The sequence below is a fragment of the Falco punctatus genome (genome assembly GCF_963210335.1).
Source record: "Falco punctatus genome assembly, chromosome: 1".
NCBI lineage: Eukaryota > Metazoa > Chordata > Aves > Falconiformes > Falconidae > Falco > Falco punctatus.
The window spans coordinates 91693222-91715884 of NC_137580.1; the positions used below are offsets into that span (position 1 = coordinate 91693222).

The 22663-nt window shown below is 37.5% G+C and overlaps 1 protein-coding gene across 4 annotated transcripts in view; it reads right to left on the bottom strand.

Moving 5' to 3' along the window:
* MED13L (mediator complex subunit 13L) overlaps positions 1-22663 on the bottom strand; it is a 202240-nt gene that overhangs the window by 44054 nt on the left and 135523 nt on the right. For all 4 annotated transcript variants that reach the window (XM_080365613.1, XM_080365611.1, XM_080365612.1 and 1 more), the window contains 6 exons: positions 12558-12703; positions 10970-11164; positions 10392-10583; positions 5284-5446; positions 4297-4401; positions 223-951 (listed from right to left, as the gene is read on the bottom strand). In XM_080365613.1, coding sequence (XP_080221739.1) covers positions 223-951; positions 4297-4401; positions 5284-5446; positions 10392-10583; positions 10970-11164; positions 12558-12703 — 1530 coding nt within the window. The remainder of the gene's footprint in view (positions 1-222; positions 952-4296; positions 4402-5283; positions 5447-10391; positions 10584-10969; positions 11165-12557; positions 12704-22663) is intronic.

Below are 22663 nucleotides of genomic sequence, written 5' to 3' on the forward strand. Positions count from 1 at the left end.
CCAACTTACTGTGATACACGCTACGAAAAGATTTAACAGCTCTATAAAGCCAGATATGAAAAAAATAGCACATTTCTATTTAAGCATTTAACATTATCTCCAACTTACATAATTTTGATGCTACAGTGAAGCCTCCTACTTGTTCCAGTTTCAACTGTAAATAGAGTTTGGTCACGCTTAAAATTTAATGAAGTCCCCACTCAGATCAGTTTGCACTCTTACCTTTTCAGTGCAGTGCTGTCAGAGTTTATTTCCATCTTGGCATCATATCTTTCACACGGAAGATCTGGTGGCCTGAACTCTGGATCGTCACTAGATGGGACACTATAGGTCCTCCACATATCTAGTGACTCATTGTTCTGAATTATCCCACAGTATAATGCTGTCTCACTGACCTCTGCCATCAGAGGTAACCTCTGTCCAACAAGGACCGTCCTATCATCTAAGCTGGGCAAGGGCTGAAGCTCCAGCCCACTGCCGTAGAGTGCTGGGTTTACAGGTACGGAAGGCGCGTCCAGATTCTCTGCTTCCTGGCCTCTGGGCTGCGGGCTAAGTGTGGGAGGCAGAGGGGAAGTAGGGGAATGGGGTGAATCCATAGGATTCATATTCATTTGCTTGCTCGGGTTTCTAGCAGGTATAGATAGCGCCTTCTCATATTTTCTGGAATTAGAGACTTCTAAAGAGGGCTCCATTCCTGCTAATCCCAGTTTCTGCCCTGATGTGTCCTGCTCCATGCATAGCTCTTCAGTCACAGAGGGCCGATGGTGAAATGGCATCATAGGCCTCTTTTGCAGTTTATCTCCTTTTTCCTGTCTCTCTGTTGTTTTGTGCTTTGAAGAGGCGGGAGGTGGCAATGATGAAGATGATGATGTTCCCACGCTGAATCCTGGCTGATTTATCGTTGGGGGACGGCTGGAGCCAGCAGCACAACGCTGTTTGAAAACCTTGTGCCTGAAAGCAGAGGCAGAAACAAGTCACTGCATGGTTTACACAGTTATCTGATCAAATGGGGGAAAAAAACCAAAAAAACCCACCACACCCAAAGAACAGCATTAAGAAATCTTATGCCTATTCCTCATCATTTAACAGATTCTGAAATGGTCACATGGATCTGGACTAGGTTGTTCAAGCCAACTTGGCTGCAGTTTCTCTACCCGATAAAATGGAAAAAGACTGTCTCCAGAAAACAGCATTCAAAGGAAAGATTTAATGTTTATAAAAGCTTAGTACTGCTCAGATGGAAGGTAATATAACAAAAAAACCCAGGCTGCTGTTGTTTTCATTACCCTAAAGAAAGATAGCCTTTCAAATAAAACGACTGCTGTGGAACTACACCACTACTCTCACACGCTCTTGAGCATCTGTTACCAAAGATACAGATCAGACCTGTTTTAGTTACGTTCACGAAAGGCAGAATGCTTTCACAGCAGTTGCCTCCTCCTTATCAGGTAAGGAAAAATAAGTACAACTTTAGCCCCAAAACAAAACAAAAAACAAAAAAAAAAAAAAAAAAGCAACTACTGACTGATGAAGAAAGCATTAATAAATATGTTAAAATATTCAAAACAAAAAAATGCAATAACATACAAACTTATTACTAGCTTTATATTTTAATATGTTTTTTTCCAATTTGTATCCAGTACCTTTGAGACCAGGAAGCACAGGACTGAATTTCAGTATTTCAGGTACTGCTAAACAGTATTTTCATCATATAGCTGATGATCCCCAAGGGTGTTACAACAGGGACATCTAACTCTGTCCATATTTTTATTGGCCCTTGTTTTTTGGGGTTTTTTGTTTAGCTGTTTGGTTTTTTTAAGCTAAGCAGAAATTGAAAGATGTATTGTGCTTAATATTTACACCTGTTTAAAGTTAAATACCCGTTTCAAAATAAGTCACTCTGTCCTTTTCTTTGTTTATGAACAAAAAATATCTAGGACAGCAACAAAACATTTCAAAACATGTAATATGCTTTTTACTCACAAAGATAAAGTATGTTATCACAAGAGACCTACCAGTTCTGCTTTTTATGACCTAGCTATGAAAACATCCAAGTTTTACAGTACGCAGTGGCTGTCAAATGGTACAACTACAACTTTGTGTACTTGCTACATCTTTTCCCTGTAACCATCGACGCTGTGTGGTATCATCCAGGCTTTCTCTGTGGGCTTTGCTGTTATCAGAACATGTTGCAAATTCTCTGCTACAGCAGATGGTCTTTAGCTGCAATCACCCATAATGTGGAGCTAATGCCCTAGTAACTGAAGATTTGCCTTAAGCATGTTCTTGTAACATTTCATTGACTTAATTCTCCATCATTCACCGTATTTTAACTGACCGCAGAAAATTATTTTACACATTCTGTTTTTCAACACACAAAGTTCGGTCTATGGAGGATTGAATTTCATGCCGAGTACCAGACGATTCTTTAAGACTCCATATTTAAGATCTTATCTTGACATTTATACGCTCGTTTATACAATACATAGAATGGGCACAGTAATGACTAAACCAGTATCTATATGACAGCAGCCATCCAATTGCTGCAGCTACAGCAAAAACATTTATGGCTCTTTGAAATCAGGTACTGCCTTCATTTCAAGGATAATGTTTTAATTTCCCAGTTGCTGTGTTTACTAATTCCAGCCTGAGGTAGTTACCACTGGAGGCACGAAAAGACTGAATTTGCAGATGCAGCTGAACTTATCCATAGAATCAGGTTTCCATTGTTTACTGATGATGTCCCAGGCGAAGCTGGACAGCAGTTTTCCATAGGAAACACCTGGTATCCTGACAAAACATGTATCTGTCCCATATTCTTGAGTATACACATACAAGGAACATATAATGAAGGGTAAAGAGCTGCAGAGGAGCAACACTTTCACTCTGGATACAGCACACTCTCCAGGTTGAAGACTCTGCCCCCCATATGACGCACAATTCCTCTGCATCCCTTCGTCTCTTCTAAATACACAAAGAACTGGCTTCACAAGAAGTCAAACAGAAAAGGTACAAGGACACAATTTTGCTTCATTCAATTCTGGACAATGGAACTTTCTAATCAACAACCCTTCAGAGACTGTGAGAACCCTACATTCCTCGATTTCCCTGTACAGCCAAATCTATACAGAAAGCTCTGCAGAGACTGCGGTGGCAGGTAACACATTTAAGAGTTTGGTTAGACAATATATTCATTTTACTATTATTAATGACAGCATTATTCTCCAGTTTGCCTGACTGATAAAAGAAAAATAAAGAAGAAAAAAGAAAAACAGCTCAGACAAAAAGCAGAGAATTATTTTAGCCACATCACTGGCTGTTGCATAGACTGTTATTTTGGCAAAGACCACTTGCAGGGTGGGCAGGCACTGGGGTGGATGACGACAGAAAAAAAAAAAAGCCAAACCCAAAGCGATTAGTATAACATGATCAGCATTTCAGTTTGATCATACAAATGACATTTACATCTGTGCATACTTAAGGAATAACTTCTTTAGGTCATAAAAACCCTTTATCAATCTTGTACGTAGATAATGACCTTAGGAATTAAAAATCTCAGCAGAAGCAGTTTCACAGCATATTTCACTAGAAACTGTTTTTTTTCTAGCACTGTAACATCTCTCTGACAGTTTTAAGAATGGTTAAGCAGAACTGGTGGTGCCTAGTTTGCCTTTCCTGAGTGAGCAGTACTGGAACTTTAAGCATACATCAATGACAGATAATTTAATAAACTCTTAAAGTGTTTGTGTAAAGTGAACTCTGATTTCTTTTTAACCAGTTGACAGTGGATGACCATGCTGTAAAGGTTTTATATTCTCTTGGGTGTTTTTTGGTGTCCAATGAGTCACGGCAGATCGACTGGAGGTACAAGGAGTAGAGAGATTCTTAGGAATATTTGCCCTCTTCCTCCAAACAGGGACAGTTGCACTATTCCTCAATCAGGATGTTTGGAAACTTAGGCAGCTTCTGCCCCTCTTCATCATGAGTCTTGCCACTCTGAACTTTAAAGCTCACATCTCTGAAAAGCCTGAAGGATGAGCTCATTATGAACGAGAAATGTTTGAGTGATTCTGGCCCCCATTCTCTAGTCTAGGATCATTTTTTCCACTCAAGTTGACTACTGCAAATGACAACGATACAAGATGAATATTAATCACCTGAATATAAGTGATGATCACAGTTTTGATATTAGTTTCCTCTTCTCCCAGCTAAAACGTTACTCCCTTTTTTAAGAGTACCTCTGAATTAAGCACGGCTCTTCCAATATGATACATGCTTACTCTCTTCAAAGCTCACCTGGAACAAGAACAACTGACTCTTTGGACTGGATCCACAAACTCCCAAGAAACAGTATTGTTAGGAACTTCCTCTTCCAAATTTGCAGCTGTAATTTGATTCCTCCTGAAGAACATAAAATTATTTTAGTAGTTATCACCTTCTGCAAAACGGAAATTTTAAAATGCATATGCATAAATTCACTTATGTTCCCCTCAAATAAATTACTTCATTCTAATAAATTACTTCCTTCTACTTCATCTTTGAAATAGAATTCTACATTTAACAGTAGTTCCCTCTACTACTCCTTAAAACTTATAGTTTGATTTATGTTGGGGGATGGTACTGGCTCTATATCAGATAGCTCCGTCTGGACTTTGAGCACAAGAAGGAAGGGGACAAGCAATTTAAACAGAATCTGGAAATTCTTCTGACGTTCAATGAGAAAATTGCATGGAAATAGTGAAAAATAAAGATTTCAGGGCACACCATGCCATCGATATACTTTAAATCTCCAATAATACAGGCCTATGATACTAACATCATGAATTTACCATATCCTTGTCGATCGGAATTTTAATCCAACACACACAATGTAATGCTTTACAAATATTACCCTGAGAGTTCTAAATATCAAATATACACTCTTTGGTAATTACTTTGATATTGGGTTCTTCAGTCACCCAGCTTTCTGTCTAGTAACTACAAATGGAGCGAGAAACTGCAATCAATAAATCTGAAAGCATCTAGCTGAAGGCACATATTATAGATTTGTAACCTCAAAGACTGTCCCAATTAAGATACACAACTGCAAATACGATGTTAAGTGTTAGTTTTCAGCTGAACACAGTAACAAATTTGCTTTGATAACACTGTTCTGCATCATTAGCTTTGATTAACGGCAAAAGAACTCTGTGAGGAATCACATTATCTGAGGCAAAAATATTTCAATTTTAACTATATATTATGCAATATTAATAAACAAAGCCATCAGGACTGCTGCCTTACTTGGACTGTGACCTGTTGAGAATGCATTCCTTCCAGACACGGTGAACCATATGATTGTGAAATTTTGGAGTAATCTTGCCTGATTTCTTTGGACTGTGCACACTGACTGTCCCCTCCTGTACAGCTGAATGGCTGATACTGCTCTGAGAGCATCCACTTTCTCCTGCAACACAAATTAAGCATTAATGTTATAGCTGTTCTTAATATTCACATTTGATACTTTTTATTGAAAAGACTTTCCCTCTTACCAGGCCGCTGAGTACATAGATCTTCACATTCACTAGAAAATGCTTAAACATCATTACAAAAGACTGACTAAAGTACATTTCAAAGCAACACCTGCCTTTCGGGTAACAAAGATGGCACCAGGTTATAGCAGGTACTTGTGCAATAGGCGTGCAAGTACTGCACTTCACGTGAGATAATACACTGTGCTGCTTAAACAGAGATAGTTCAGATAGCCCCCTACAGCCTTGTACTGAATCACTAAGAAATAGTGTGGATAAAGAGTTGTTTCACAATTATCCTGGATGTTAAACTTGTATTTACATAGTCTTTGGTGAGCTGCTTTAAAGACTAAATTTGTTATAATATGGATGGTTCTATAAAGCATCTATTAAGAAAACCAATAATTTATGTGGCCTATTTCAAAGCAAGAATCAGTTCTTTATACTCAAGATAAAACCTCACTGAAGAAATGAATGGCTTAGTGTGCTGCTCTTTGTAATATGCTTGGACTGAAATACCAGAATCAAAACTTGCTTTGGTAAAATCCTACAGCTGAGATATATACTACTACAGAAACTGTTCAACACTTGATCATTAGCACATACTATTAACAGAGCATGTGATGTTCTCAGTAGTTCTGTATGATTGATTATCAAAGGAGTAACAAGGGAAGATATTACTTCACCATGTTAATAGCCTGAAAACTCTGATTTACATTCCGCACTTCATTTCTTTCTGTATGTGATGCAGAAACCTTACCAGCTTGTGTATAAGCAGATGTTTCTTTTTCAACTATGAAATACGATTTTGTTGGAGATAAACTGAAATCTTAACGCAGTCATCTTTACAAAATCAAACTACAACAGTAGAGGGAGCTTTAGGTTCATTTGGCCTGGAAGCTGAGAAACACTATGCTCTGCTCTGGATGGAAAAGTAAGTAAGGATATGCTGCATTTTAACAAGGTCAAATCAGTGTACAGAACACTTCGTCCTTTTGCCTGACGCAATTTAAGAAGCCTTAAGAATGAAACACTGAGAGGATTCACTGCTATACATCACTGCATCCAACAAGGTAATTCCACGGATTTCTGTTAGGTGACTTTCAAAATATAAAATTTAAAATTGTGCACAAGCTGCCTAACCCTGTATGTTCTTCAATTCTTCATGCTTATTTTTTCCTCCAGTTAGACCTCTTTGTCTAAGGAATTCTAATTAAAAAAAGAGGCAGTCAAAACCATAAATCCCCAGACATACTGAGGTTTGTGGCTCTAACAATTTATTTCACTGGCTTTCAAATGTTCTACAACACTATGAACTTGACAGATGATAAAAAAAACCCACCAAACAGGTCAAAACTTCAAAATTAGCAATTCTGTCCTCTTCGGGGGAGGTTGGGGAGGAATGTGTGTATATAAACAAACATAATGTGTACACATACACATCACATATGTCAATAGCAGGACAGTTAGAACTTCCGGGGAGCGGGGGGAAGTTTAATGGAAAGAGAAGGACAGGAGGTATGAGAGGATAACCAAGGAGCTACTACAGCTTTCACATTACAGTTGAGCACCAAAAAAAAATTTCCAAAGTTCTTTAACATTTTTATCCTATACAGTGCAGCAATGCACAACATAACATGAAACAGAACTTCACAGCAGGCAAAACCATTTTGTTCTCATACACTGACACTCATTTCGATCCATGAAAATCACTGACAAAATACTGGAACACACATGAATAATTATGTTATGTAATGGTATAAATACTGGAGGATACAACCAGCCACCCACCAGAGGTTACTTCACTATCCCTACCGTGCAGTTGTTTCTACACATGAAAAATGCCATTCACTAGTTTTAGTAGTAATTTGTTTCATTACATACTTTAGACACAATCATGGAATATATGGTTGAAAGAGACCTGAAGAGATCATCTAGTCCATCCCCTGCTTCAAAGCTGCATCAACATACTTGACTAACCTGTTCTTTAAAAACAAACCAACCAACCTCCAAAACCCCTCAATAACCCACCCAGATCTCTCTGCTAATGGAAATTCTGTAACTTCCCACTAGTCAATTTACTCTAATTCTTCATTATCCTTCCTCAGACAAAGTTTTTCCTCTTGTCTAACCTAGTTTTCCTTTGCTCCAGTTTAGGTTCATTACATATTGGTTGCAAAGAAAAGATTTTCTTTTTTCTCCTTTTATGTCTCTGAAAACTCTTACACCCGTGCTTCCTTCAAATTTTTCTTCTCTAGACTAAACAACCTCAGTTCTTTCCATCTTTTCCTGTAAGTCCCATTTGCAAAATCTATAATCATTCACACTGCACTTCCCTGGACGCCATCCAATTTTGGACAAAGTGTTCAAAACTGGACATGGTACTACAGCCACAGTTTTACTAGTATGGGGTAGAACTGAAGTATTATTCACATGCTTCAAACTAATCCAGTTTATGTATCCCATTTACTGACTCCGAATTGCGTGACACATATTTCCGATCCATTTCTCTATTTAAAATGGTGTGTGATATAATACAAAGGAATCATTTTATTGTTCGCTGGAGAGGAACACCCCTCTGATACAATTTTGTATCGGCCTCAAACAATAGCAGAGATCAAACAGAAACTGTGACTTCCAGATTGGACAACACAAACACCTTTTAGATACTAGTAATTTACAAATATTGTAAAATAAAATCTCCCCTTGTGATATTGTTTCAGGGACAATATTGTCTAAAAGGCAATAGAATAGCACATTAAAATATGCATCGGTACCTTGACAGAGATTTGTTATTTAGAAGTTGATTGTCTTGCTTCAGTTAGTTACTAATAAGCTTTTTGCTTATTTTAACTATCAGTTGCCTTGAAAAACACTGCTCAAAGTGAATTTGAATCTCACATCCTATATTATTAGCAGTAAATACTAAATATTTGATTGTCTTCATATACAGGCACTGTTGATGGACAACTGAATGCAGACAAGCACTTCCATGGCAAAGAAACCAACAATTATTACTTTTTTTTGGCTTTGCATCAAGATTGATCCTCTTGATGCGATACTGTCTAATAAAGGCTACGTGGGCTTGGTAGCTCCTTAGACCTCAGTGAGAGTACAACAAGGATTATCTCCAACTGGCTGCACAGCCTCACAGAAACCTGTAGGAACTTCATGTCTTCAACACTTCTATTGCTCTGTATAGTTTGGTAAGCACTAACAAACAAGTTCCAAAAAAGTACAAGTTCAAGCAGAAGGTTGCTCAGTGGTGAGTGGTCTTTAATGATTTTGCAAATTTGAGTCAAGTCAAGGAATCTTCTGTGATCTGAGAACTCCAATTCCAAATAACAGACATTTGCAAAGCATAAAACATGGCAGTACTTGCAAAATTATTACTAACAAAGGTTACAAAGACAGGCTAAGAAAGCTGGGGGAGGAATCTTACCAGTGTATAAAAATACTTGACAGGGAGAATAGAGAGGATATAACTAGTGGTATCTGGTGAAAGGATAAGAGGCGATGGGCATAAATTCACATACAGGAAATGCCATTTAAACATAAGAAAGAACTTTTTACTGTGAAAGTGGTCAGCCATTAGAACAGGTTGCCCAGAATGGTTGTGGAGTCTCTGTCCCTTGAGACATTCAAAACGTGACTGGACAATGCTCTGAGCAACCTCCTCTACCTGACCCTGCTTTGAGCAGAAGAGTTGGGTAAGACAATCTCCAGAGGTCCCTTTCCAAGCTCAACTATCTTGTAATTCTGTTAGTAACTGGCAAGTCTGCAAAGAGCAAGTTCAGAAGACAATCTACACAGAAAAAAATAATCAGTTATAAATGTGACTTCAAAACATTTTTTGAGGAAAAAAATTAAATCACTGAATTTCTTTTTTCTGTATCAGGTTTTTTTTTTTTTTTTACTTTATTATCTTAGAAGTTTGCACTCAACAGATTTTTGACCTCTCTGTTCCTTAGTTTTCATTTGAAATTGCAGTCCTGAATTTGTTACAGCATAACCACACTGACAGCAACTAATCTTAAGGTCTTGTCTGTATTCCAGATGACGACAGGTTACAGATATTTATTTTCATGGCTGAAGAGCAACAGGATATACATATTCATTTCAGTGAAGGAAGATACTAAGGATTCAGTACACCACATATCAAGCATTTGGATGGCTTCTGAGATTTGAACTACTATGGATCCAAATACTGGAAAGAGGCATACTCTACCCTGACAAAAGACATTAACTCACTAGCAAATATAAGGCAGCACTCCATTTGCTGTGTGCCTACCGTGCAAGCCTACGTCAGACTTCATTTGGGAGGCCCAGCTCCTTCTTACCAGTTCCACAGGCTTATGCATTTATTTTGAATGGCCCCTAATTAAAACCGAACTGTGTTGGGCAAAAACCAGTAGCTAGCATTTGCAAATTTTTTATTAATGAATGCTTAATTAAGTGCTGCGTTTCTAGCTCTTTACAAAAACAGCTACATACTCTTGAACATTCACTGTATTCTTGTACCGTAATGACTCAACACCCTCCTCCCATCCCAACACAAGAAAGCTAACACTTCATAAAGACTGGCAAAATCTGTCTAAAGCACTGCCAGAATCCAGGCTCGCAGGTATTGTGCAGATATAGCTGCACAAACACACACAGTTATAGAAAACAGAGTTTAACTGAATTCACAAAGTGTTGTTTAAATTGTGTCCTCTTCAGACGTGTTTGAAGTATGGGTTTCACCTACCACAGAAAAGTCCTCTCCTAACTTTCAGTCTATTGCCTGTCATTAATCTGCTACTGTTCACACACTTAGCCTTACTTATCACAAGCTATGCAAAAACAAAAGGCTGAGTCCAGCCTCTTAAATTCATTACTTACCCATAATGGCCTGCTCTGGAGAAGTGGGTGGAGTGAGTGGCATCCCACAGGTACTAGCAGGATCTTTCACGCTTCCAAGCCCCTGCTGTCCCACATTTATATGGCCTCCAGTATTGGCAGTGCTCTGTGACATGGGGATGTCACTCTGGGAGATGAGAACAAAGGCTGAAGGATATACCATCCTTACACCACCTACAAAGAAACAGAAAACCAAAAGTCTTAAATACACCTGATAATATTCAGCAGCCCTAGCTACTTCAACTTGTTTTCAATGTCAATTAGACAAAACTTACTACCCGAAATAGAAAGAGCTAAGGAATTTCACATACTAATATACATCCAACTCCCTGTAACAAGTACAGGGCTGACACAAGTAGCTTGATACTGCAAATAATAGCATGTGGGATACAGGGAGTACAGAAGCTTGAGGCAAGATAACTAGTCAGATGTTCCAGTGTCAAGAGAGCTACAAGAGAAGATAGGAAAATTATAATGGCTGTTTCTGATTAATTAGATTTTTTTTTTCCTAAAAATCACACAGAGGAAAATAAACCTTCAGGCAGAATACTGAAACTTACCAACAATGACTTCAACTGCCACAGGGAAATCGTTGTCATATCCCAACTCTTCTTCCTCTTTCATGCCTTCTTTTTTCTTCAGCACCATAGGGTAAAAATACTGCCATTCCTCCATCAGTTTACGAGTTGCTGGGTCTGACATCTTGTATGACTGGCCCGTGAGTGTACCATTTAAACCATAAGGACTCACCAAAACTGTAAAGTAAGAAACAACAGCCCCTACAGTATGTATATTGCAGCTATGTACCAGCCAGTCTGCCTCTAGTTTGAGTCAGTTCATTTGCATGCCGATCTAAGGATCTGTCTTCAGGGGAAAGCTACTGCAAAGTCAGGTAAGGCTATACATTCAACGCTGTGTTACACTGCACTAGCTTCCTTTACAGCCATCCTTACTGAGCTAAAAATGGACCTTTTTGCAGTTTAGTTTAATAATTTTCACAACGAACTAATCTAAGTGTACTGAAGCAGCACTCACTATAGCAAAAGGATGACCGTACGTGGAAGTAACAGAGGACAGATATTCAACAACAGGGTTTTTACCGGGAACATACAGTACCAGAGACGTCCCAGCATTAAAAACGATAGAGATAACGATACATGAAGGTGACTAGTCATGACAAACAAGGAGAACTAGTTGCTCAACAACAGGTATTCCCATTCAGAATCAGTTTTGCTTTTAGTCATATTTAATTTGAGAGAGTAATGGATTTAGCTCACTGAAATAAAACTTCCTATGACTTAAGTGTCTGAGTCTCTATCAAAACTTTATATATATAGAAACAAAAATAATAAAGCTTCTATAAATTAACATCCCTATAAAATGGGCATTTTATAAGTCTCTAGGTGTTTCTTTACTGTATGTTTCATTTTATAAGGACTTCTTGCTTTAATTGCTTTGAAATTCTGATTTCAGATTGTAGTAAAGACAGTATAATTCAGCGACTCAAATATGTTTAAATTTTTTTGATGTAGAGCATTGCACCACAATTGCATCATGCATTTGATAAGCCAATAACGTAATTCTATAAAATTCTAATTTCTTGCACTGACAAATAAATAGTTGCAGATACTTCCAGTTTTTCATTGTTTCTGATACATTTTCATAGACACCCCCTTTCTCTTTTTTTTAAAAACTAAAAGCCAAAACAGCGGGCAATCTATGAATGAAAAGTACTCCTGAATTAGATAAGCTTAGTATTTGTATTCATGTAGCATAGAAGTTACAGATTGTAGCCCAGTGGACACCATGTAAGAAAATCAAATCAGTGTGCTCACTTTCTTTAATAGTAAGTCTTTTTAAACAAAAATGATTAATTTCTTTGTTTATTATATGCACATAGCTTTAAAAGCAACATTAATGAATAGAAAGCTCTGGAAAATTCCTGTATTGTTTATGGCTGGCTATATATAGTGTTGAAGTCCTAACATTTTCCCTTACATCCACAACTTCCTGAACAGAAATTTAACCCATTTGAAGAGTTACTCAATCCTACTTTATTCCCCTCTGAAGATAACAGTCCCAGGAGCAAAGTCCCTACCACACAGAAGTGAGGTGAAGTACACAGAGCTCCAAATCCAGCTCACTTACCTTGGAATGGTGACGCTGAGGACTGGGCCATATGGATATGCTCTTCATTGATCAGGTAGATTGGCTGGTGTTGAGCAATCTCCACACTCGTGCACACATTGCTTTCCCCATGAAGAAAGAATGTGAAGGCACACGACAAATGTTCACTGGAGGCGGGGGGAGACAAATGAGAAACAGATTTATTAGCATGTTAATGAACTCATAGGAGATAGCAATTCCATAGCCTTAGAGGCCAAATACATATTCCTGTTTTGATGCTTGCAGCTACTGAATACAACAGGTTCACTGACTGATTGATAACCATATACAACAGAATGACCTGTCACTAGATGACTATTTGACAATGTTGGCAATTATCTCGAAGATTTGTTTTCCTACTTATTTCAAGTAATACGATCATTAAAACAAATAGGATTTTAACCAGGATTCAAGCTGAAAAAGCAGGGGTCCCCAGAAATTCTTCAAAATTCACTTTGTATTGTGTTCTATCTGAAAAGCAATAAAAAAGGAATAGGAAAGCTGTTTGTCTAACACCTCATGAGAATCTCCATTAAAGAAAATAAAGGCACATGAGTATTTAAAAAAGTTGACAATGGTTTAAGATGAACTATGGATTTGCCATTGACGATTAAACTTAATTTGATGTGAATGGCATTCAAAATGTTCCCACTTTACCCGTAGAATGACCTCCCATCCTAGCTAACTATTTGCTTAAATATTCCTTGACACAAAGCTGCAGGAAAAAAGAAAACAAAACACATTTCATGCTTTTCATCATCATTTTAATCAAGTAAAAATTTACAGAGCTAAAGTGGTAATTATGCAGTAATTTTTCTGTCCAATACAATAGCTGCACATAGTTTTAGAGCTGTTGGCTTTGGCACTAGATCAGCCATAATGTAAGCAGTATTGTTAAGACAGCTCTTTACTACCTTCACCAAAAAGAAATAACACAGGCAACTATAATAATTTCACTTTAGTATTTAAGTCAATCAACTTCTCTACTACTGTCAGCTATTTTTAAACAAAGGCACTGATGGTCTAGAATAGGAAACTGTTTTAATCTCACTAAACCTCTGAATGATTCTACACATCATGTAGAACAACTTTTCATCCTGTACTACAGGTTACTCTTCTGTGACCCTCAAATATTACCGCAAAAAAACCCTGAAGAAAACAGTCAGCTAAGAAAAACCTGGAAAGAAAAGGTTACTCAAATGACAGATAACAAGTAAATTTCCTTGGTGCCATCACCTTGTATTCAGAAGTACTTTGTAGCAATAATTTAATTCTATGAAATAAAAGGTTTCAATAGGTTTCCATTTTCACAAGGCAAAGGAAGTTCACTATCATCAGTGTTGTGTAAATTGATCATTAATTTACAGGGGGAGGGAGGTATTCCAGGTATTTCTATCCAGCTATCTTGCCCCAAGAAGAAAAACAAATCAATTCATGTAACAATAATAAAAAAAGAATAATGGATTTTGGCACATACAAGAAATAGAAAAATAACAGCAAAGCCCAATTATTTAACCAAAACCCATTAGTTTCCTTACTAATAGGATGATAGTCCTTAATACAAAAAAGGTCTTTAATAAATTTTAAAAATGATAAATCTGGTCTAAGATCAAGCAGGGATAATCTCTGCAAAGAGTTCAGCATGCAGGTCAGCCTTTCTAAAGCAGGGAGCAAAGCTATTTGTAAAGTAGTCATTTTCAACTCCTGTCTTGGGATATTACACAGAAATCCTCCTGATTCTGCAAGCTTCCTACAGTGTTTCACTGTGAAAGTCTTGCTTGTCTTCTATTGAACTGAAGAAAAAAATAGCCTTCTGGGACCACACAGGGACTCTTTCAAGACTCTTGCAAAGTGGTCTGGCACGAACAAATCACGTGCGATCTTCTGCAACATTCACAACTATCCATAAACACTGAGAATAAGAAATTGTCAAAATCAGAGTTTAAAAGACAGAAGATTCATTTGTTTTTGCAGGGAAGGGAATGCATGCTGTTAACTTTTTCAACCTAGAATCAGCTAACACCAAAATTAATCATTAAGTTCAGAAAATTAAATAGCCTCGGAATAAAAGTGTATACAACTAATTAAAGGAAAAAAAGATCTACAAATACAGTGGGAGCTATTTTACTTTTCTGCAAAAGTGACAGATTAATAGCAATGAGTATTACTACTCATGACCAGCAATAAATACTTCATTAGTGAAAAAGGGATCATTTCTGACACTGGATCCAAAGCAAATCATGCTCAGCTACAGAAAAAGAAGCAACAGATCTCAGTCACTCAGGTATTCCTTTTCTTCAGACCACAGCTAACAAGTCCTTGTGGTATGAAGCACTCTGTGCTGAGCCAGTAAGCCCCAGCTGCTCTGCGCACATCCAGCACCAAGCGTTCCTTCCTGTTCCCCTCCCAGGGCGGTCTGACAGTGCCTTGCAAGAGAAGAAAGTGTTACATGAATTTGATGCTCCCTCTGGTGCCAGTCACTGCTATAAGCTCAGCTTTCAAGGCTAAAAATAACAAAGATCAAGGCCTGGGGACTTCCTACATTCCTAATAAGCTTCTGGCAGATTCAGAGTAAAATGTTTACTTTAGTAACAAATAAGAATTTTATTTCAAGAAAATAGCGTCACCACACTCTGATGTATTCCACTCAGGCATGTGCATCCCAGCCTCCTGACGCTCCTGTCTTTAGTACATTTCACACAATTCCTTAAATACCAGGCTGCAGAAATCACTCTCGCTACAAATGCATGTGAGACAGATCTCCAAATAAAACTGAAGTAGAAGAAAATTTACCAAGCTAAAAACAGTCAGCCTTCAGAAGCAGAGTGAGCACTGAGGCTTTACTTTTAATTACTACTTAGCTGTAGCACTACAATGTGCCTCAAGACCTACATACTTGAGACTAAAGCTCTAAAATACATCAATTGTTCAGGTCCTCACTAGTCTTCCAACAGTGTTTTATCAACATCCAGTTTTCGTAACATATCTACCACTCTTTGTGCCAATAAAGGTACCATAAAAAAGCTAACCATAAACTGCAGAGGAAACTAAAGTTTCTAAAAACGTTAAGCACCATGTTCGGACAGATTTTTGCTTTATTTTATGTAAATTTATTTCAACCCAGTTCAAAAACTGAAGCTGACAGGCTTTTGAGAATCCACTCTACTACCTCTCCAGATTTGAAAACTCACTCATTTCTGTACTCTTTTCTTATCTCTCTGACATTCAAAGTATCAGAAACCCCCAGAGAGGCTTGTGAAACAGCTTCCAAACTATTTTCCCTACTCTACAGATTCTGCTGGAATACCTTGAGCTGTCAATTTATACCTGCGCAGAACAAGTACAATAATCACAAATACTACCAATTTTGAATACCTGCATTATACATTTACTTTGCACCTATTAATGAATTATGCAAGGAACAAAATTAGCTTCGGAATCATGTTTTTGAGCCTATACTGCTACCCAGAAAAAAGGAAGAAGGGACAAAGTCTCTTCAGGCATAAGTGTGAAAGCAAGGTGACCAGCCTGAGCAAGCCACCGGACATTCCTGATCCTTATGAGGGGAGCACAATGTGCCACATATTCCCTACAAGTTCCAAATGAGAAATCTGAATCAGACTGAAGCATCTAATGCATTAAAAAAAAAAAACAACACAGCAAACAAAACCAAAAAACAAACAGTTGGGAGTATTTAAAATTATTTATGGCTTGGGCATAATATAAAATGAAAGTGCTTAGCCACGCACCCATGAACTTAGTATGAAATATATTTCAGGATGGATTATTACAGCTACCTACCATTTAGGGTTTGAGGTTTTTTTTTAATTTCTTCCTTTCCTTGTTTTTTTCCAGGCATACAAACAGTGCCACCAGAGACAGTAGTAACTGCAGCAGTTTTGCTTCAGCAAGTTTAAACACAAACTTAAGCAATACCTATTTTTTTTATCCTATTCTATAAAAAATTAGAAACATTTAAAAAGAATGTAAATCTGTAACTGTACTCTTGTCACACTACGCAGGAATTCTTGTCCCTTTTTTACAGGTACCTTTTCAGAAACCTTTCTTTCCTTTACAGGTGACTGATGGCTGTCTCAGTCAGGACATTATCTACCAAAATAGAATATACAGAACACAGACAGAATATATGTTACTTCCATCTATACCTGCATTAAGGCCAAGATCTGAAAAACGCACTGTGGTCTTGAACCAGCAGAACACTTGAGCATATACTTTCAGGAGTATTTCTACTATGTTCACTGAGAGAGACTTAAATGCTAAAATTACAGTAATTGTTTAAATAGAAGGCTTCCGTTAATAGAAATACAAAGAAAACAAATAATAAACACTCCCCAATTACACAGTGACAAATATTCCATGCTATTTCCCTTGATTTTATTTGTCATCTTTCTTGATGTTTAGATCCCTAGCTTTTACGAGCAAGTAAATCGATAAGGAAAAGCCCCCCAAAAGAAATAGCAATGTCATATAATCTGCTGCCAAAAAAGAAATTTCCTATGTCCTTCTCCTAAGTATTGAAGGTAACTTTTTTCCTCTATAACACAGAAAAACTTTCAAATAAAGAGCATTTACATCAATCAAACCCTCAATTTGGCACCAAATCACCTGCAACTGACAACAACTGTCTTTCAGATCTTTCCTGTGCGATTTTCATTACCTTAAATAACCTCCGAGTTCCTAAAAATGTAACTGAATACCTTGTCAATGTAATATTCAGAACCACCCATAATCTTTATGAATGCCAATCCCTCAGTTACTATAAATTACTTAAAGGAAATAACATTACATTAAATTTACTTATATATAAAAATCGTATGAGGATTATGAAAACATGACTATGTTTAAACTACACAACATCAGCAGAGAAAGGAGAATATCTGACAGATTCAGATATTTTTTCCATTTGTTAGCAGGTTTATATAAATACACAGTGGAAACTGCACTAGTCTGCATTCAAACTTTAAAGAGATTATTTCCATACAAATAATGTCGATGACAAAAATGCCAACGTATTACAATTCATAACTGAGCTTTGCATGTACGTACTAAATGCACACAAAGTAGAACTGTACCTCATAAAACATTTCAAAATACCTCATTTTGGATGACAAATGTGGAAATCAATTACTTCAGGAAAATGGTAATAAAAAACTACCAACAACAATTACTTTGGGACTGGGGGGGGGGGGGGGGGGGGCACCATGAAGAATCTACTAAAAAGCTTAAAAGAACATCACAATTTTTTTTCCTTATTGGAGGGATATTCTAAAAATAGTTTTATGATATCAATTTTATCATTATTATTTCAATGATTTTTAATCACTCACTGAAAAGTGTTTCTATATTTTGAAAAACACTTGCTGCTGTGCAGCAGTTTCTAAGCTAGGTTCCATTCCAAACACTGCAACCTACTTACACACCCAGAGAACGCAATGGGAAACAGATGCCAATACTGATGCTAAAGGTTACTTAGAAGAACGTGGTGAAAATTTGCGAATCCTGTATTTGTAAACATTCATCCTGTTTTTAGAATAATTTCAAGGATGAGGATTTTTAAAGTACTTCTTTCTCTACAGATGAGCCTGAGCTCCCTTTCCCTGCCACCAGGCTGCTGGCAATGTCATTTCTCTCCTTTAGTTTATAAGGAGTTGTCCATAAAGCCACTGACGGTGTACAATTAATCACGTTTTATGATCAGTGAGAGTAAATTAATAGCCCAGTATGAAAATTACTTTTTTAAAAATAATCTGGAAATAAATATCCTCAGTGAAGTCTGAATTCAAACAAGTTCCCAGAACAGCCACAGTCAGAATGCATTGGGAAGACAGAAGAAAGGCCGCCTGCTTTGATCTGAGAGACGTCAGACCCTCTGTTCCAATGCATAGTGACCTGTGCCTTCTCCTTAAACGAGAGAAACTAGGCACTCTCACACTGCCCATATCTCCAGTACATTTCTCTAGGACACATGATGATCCAATTTAGGAACTACAGGGACCTGCCAGGCAGGGGTGTTAGCAGAAAAACCTTCTTCATGTACACCAAGAGAGCAGAAAAGGACCTAGAGCTGAGACTTCATTAACGGCAGCAAATAAAAAAGGCCAGGACATATTTTCTGGCCCTTAGGGAAAATAGCATGTTCATATGATAAAACCCCTTCATCCCCCAAAGGGGGTCATCATCCACAATGATTTACTGGAAATGATCCTTGGCCGTGCTATCCCCAGAACATCTCCTGGGCATTGCCTTGGAAGAGTGCTAGCTGCCACTGCTCAAAGCCGAGTAGGGAGCACGCAACAGTAAAGTGGTTTGGATGACAGCACGCCAGTTCTTGAGATCATGACCCATCTGCTCTAATAAGTAGTGTAGATACAGTCTGAGAGGCAAAACATTTATGTGGCATTTCTCATGCTTGCAAGTAATCCATAACATGCTCTCTGCCTACCAGATGGAATCTGAATGCTGCTCAAGCTGAAATAAGACAAAATTAGTTATTCAGAAGTACAACTTCAGTAGTTCGTAATATACATTCAAGAAACATGGCATAATTAGTAACAGTTTTTGCAGAAACCACAACTAAACCAAAAAGGAAAGCATTTCCAGACATGAGACAATTCCAGTTTTCTGGATGCAACAGCCTTCCAACAAATGGTAGGCAGCACAAAGCTGACCACATTTCTGTACGAGGCATGAAACTCACACAGTTGGTTTCTCTGTGCTATGGCCTCAGATGCAGGCCCACACTCAAATATGTGAAACAGCAAACTAGAGCCTATTCTGTGCTCTGTAAACTCCCATCTGTTGGCCACTGCTAACTGAAGACCTGCTGCCCAGCTGCATCCAACACATGATGTGTTACAGCTGGAGAGAGGGCTGTGGCACTGAACTGCAGCAGTCCCTGCAGTAGGAGCTCGTTTGAAGGCTAACGAAGACCCAGCTGAAACCATGCGTGGCAGCCATTTCACCATATCGCAGGACTCAAAATGTCTTTTCTTCATATGACACACACTGTTGTCTCATGAACAAGGGAAACTGATACTGTAAGAAATCTGGTTACAGTGTGAAAACAATCTGTGTTTCTGTAGCTGTTTCTGCCCAAAGTCACAATTTTTTTGTAAGTCAGAGAACAGGAATACAGAAGAGCAAGGTTCAGATTAAATCATATTGCTTTGGCAATTACTCCTTTTGTTGTTTCTTTTTCTCCCCCCTGAAAAAAAAACAAACAACACAACAAAAAACCCAAAACAAAATACACCAAACAAACAAAAAAAAAAACCCCAACACACACAAACCAAAAAAAACCCAAACATGGGGAGGGGAAGAGAACATCAGTTTCCAGAACTACCCAGGGCTTTTAACGATTTTATTTTTTAAGTCAGTATGTTGTCTCACATATGCCGTTGGATTTTTTTTTTCTTTTATTAAATGTATGAGATGCACACACTGAAACTTGGTATAAATATTAATTACCTTTAGTGTTTTTCCAGTGGTGAAGTACTAAGATAACAGTTGCACAATGCAGCAAGCATTTAGATAACATTATCTAAACGCTTTCTGTGTTACAGACTTACTATCTCAACACTTCCTCAGTTGTCACCAACAAAACCTCTTGCCAAGGCTAATACATGCCTCACTGTGGAGATTCCCTGATCCCATCTGTAACAACCATCTATTCTTTTTCTCTGTATAAATGTGTGCACAAGATGACCTGAGAGCCTGGAGGGACACTGGTGTTTATACTTCAAATGGATACATCAATCTGTAGCATGACAGGGCTAACAGCAGTACAAACACCTCCAAGAAGTCAAGGGGAAACTGCTGCACATCACATCAGCTAACATTTTGAGGAGTAATTATATCACATTGTCTCTACGTACAAGACCCATGTCAACTCTTTGCTAGAGGAAAGGTTACGTACAACGTGCATAATCTTTAATATGAACACAGTACAAATGGCTCCGCATTTTCTGCACTGGCTGTTAATGATGCCTTAGATGAAGATGGTTCCATCTTTGGTTTTTTTAATGACCTTAATAAAGATGGACTGCACTGTATACAGAACAACGTAAGAGGCCTTACACACTGTAAGTAAATTACACTGTGACAGCACTCAAGCTTAGGAAGACAGAAGCTTTCACTTTAGAAAAGAAGATCACTGAGCTTTTGCCACATGTTTTCTGCAGGGAGGAACATGTCCTACAGCAAGAGCTATCTCGTTCTTTCCCTGAAACCTATACCTGTAAAGAAATAAGCATATTTTCCCAAGACGTTAATGCAGTGTTTAATATTTGTTTGGTTTTTGTATTAATGTACTATTTAAAATGTGTAAGTAGTTCCTTCCACGTACGGGCACTGCGAGATTTTCTTCCATGTACAACTGAAGTAGCAGTTTTATTCCTGGAATCCTCAGTGAAATACTACACCCATGATAGGTGAAAACCTCCCATAATTACTCACAATAAACCCCTTATTTTTCTATATTAGTGTTGCATGTTGAACATGGAAATTTATTGATTTATTACTAGCTGCATATGTATATATAATGTGGCTTGTCAAAATACGCTGTTCTAATCTAAAATTTGCTTCTCATTATTTTTAAGATGAAGCAATTTCTAGACTGTTGATGGTCAAAGAAATAATCCAAAGTAACACAACATCCCTGAATAATTAAATTACACAGCGGGCTGCCATGACCACTGCAACATTTATTTTTTTTCTCCACATCCATGGACAAATCCTGTTTTTCATATCAGCGAATACCAAAGGCAACATGGAGTAAGAAGGAAGGCTGAAAGCCCCTGGATCAAGGATAATATTTATCCTCATACCATATACGCAGGAATATGGGACAACGACAGATGGCACAAAAAGGTTGGTCAATACATCCGCTAACATAAAAATTAATCAGTTAAAATCAGAGTATGGCAATGCAGGGGTTCTGTTTAGTTAACGCTTCCTGACTAGAAGCACAGCCCATTCAAAACAACTTTACATGATTCCTGCTCTGCAAATGGGACATGATTCATCTCTCTAACAGGATGCAACCTGCAGATCAAGCTACAGGAATCCAAACAGTACTACTCAATAGGTGAAGATTACGTGCATCTTCCTAGTAATACTTAAGACTTAGAAACATTTAAGGCACTTCAGGTTAGAAAATAGACTGTCTGCAGACAAGAGTAGATAAACAGAGTAACAGCTTCCCTCTAACAGAATTTCAGCTCACTTAAAAATTGTATGTGCTAAATCATTATTTTTTTATAAAATCCAGTTTCTGCTAAATCTAATCAATATCAGATAAAATTGGGAGGATGGGGGGAAGAGGTCTTACGGATCTATGAAATAAAATTTCTGCAATAAAACTTCAACCAGCATTCTCCCCTTAGCAGTAGGTAAGCGATGCAGTAGGCACTATACCACAATGTATAGCTCGAGGCACTTATGATTATTGAACACTTTTTGGTTTTTTACATATGTGTTACACTTAAGAATACTGCTGATTTAGAACTACAACTATTTTGAATTATTTAAAATATCAGTACCAAAAAATGATTCTGCCAGTTTGTCTTGTTCATTATGAATATAAATTCCTTGTGATAAGACACTGGATCATATCCTATTTAGGAAATAAAGAAGTTGCTGTGACTGTATCTATTATAATACAGGATATAGGCTTTACAATAAAATATAAAAGCACACCAAAAAAGAAACATGAAGGCTGTTACAGGTATATTCAGGTTAAAGCTGAAATAAACACACATTTTTCACTGGAAGCTCTGAGCTTCACATACATGTCCTTAAGAAAAATCAAGAATTTGCTCGTATCTGTACCAGTATTATCAGTTATTGTAAACTGTAAATAAAATAAAAAAAAACAAATGCCCCCAAAACACTTTAAACTATAGTGCCAGCTGGTAAGAAGTACAAAATGAATGATAATTAACCAGAAAATTGTCAGAGATGATGCAATCTTTCTTGCTTTAGCATACTCAAAATACCAACATCAGGAAAAACTGCATATAAAATTTCTAAACTCACTGCTCGTCACCATTCTGACACCTCTCTCTCCT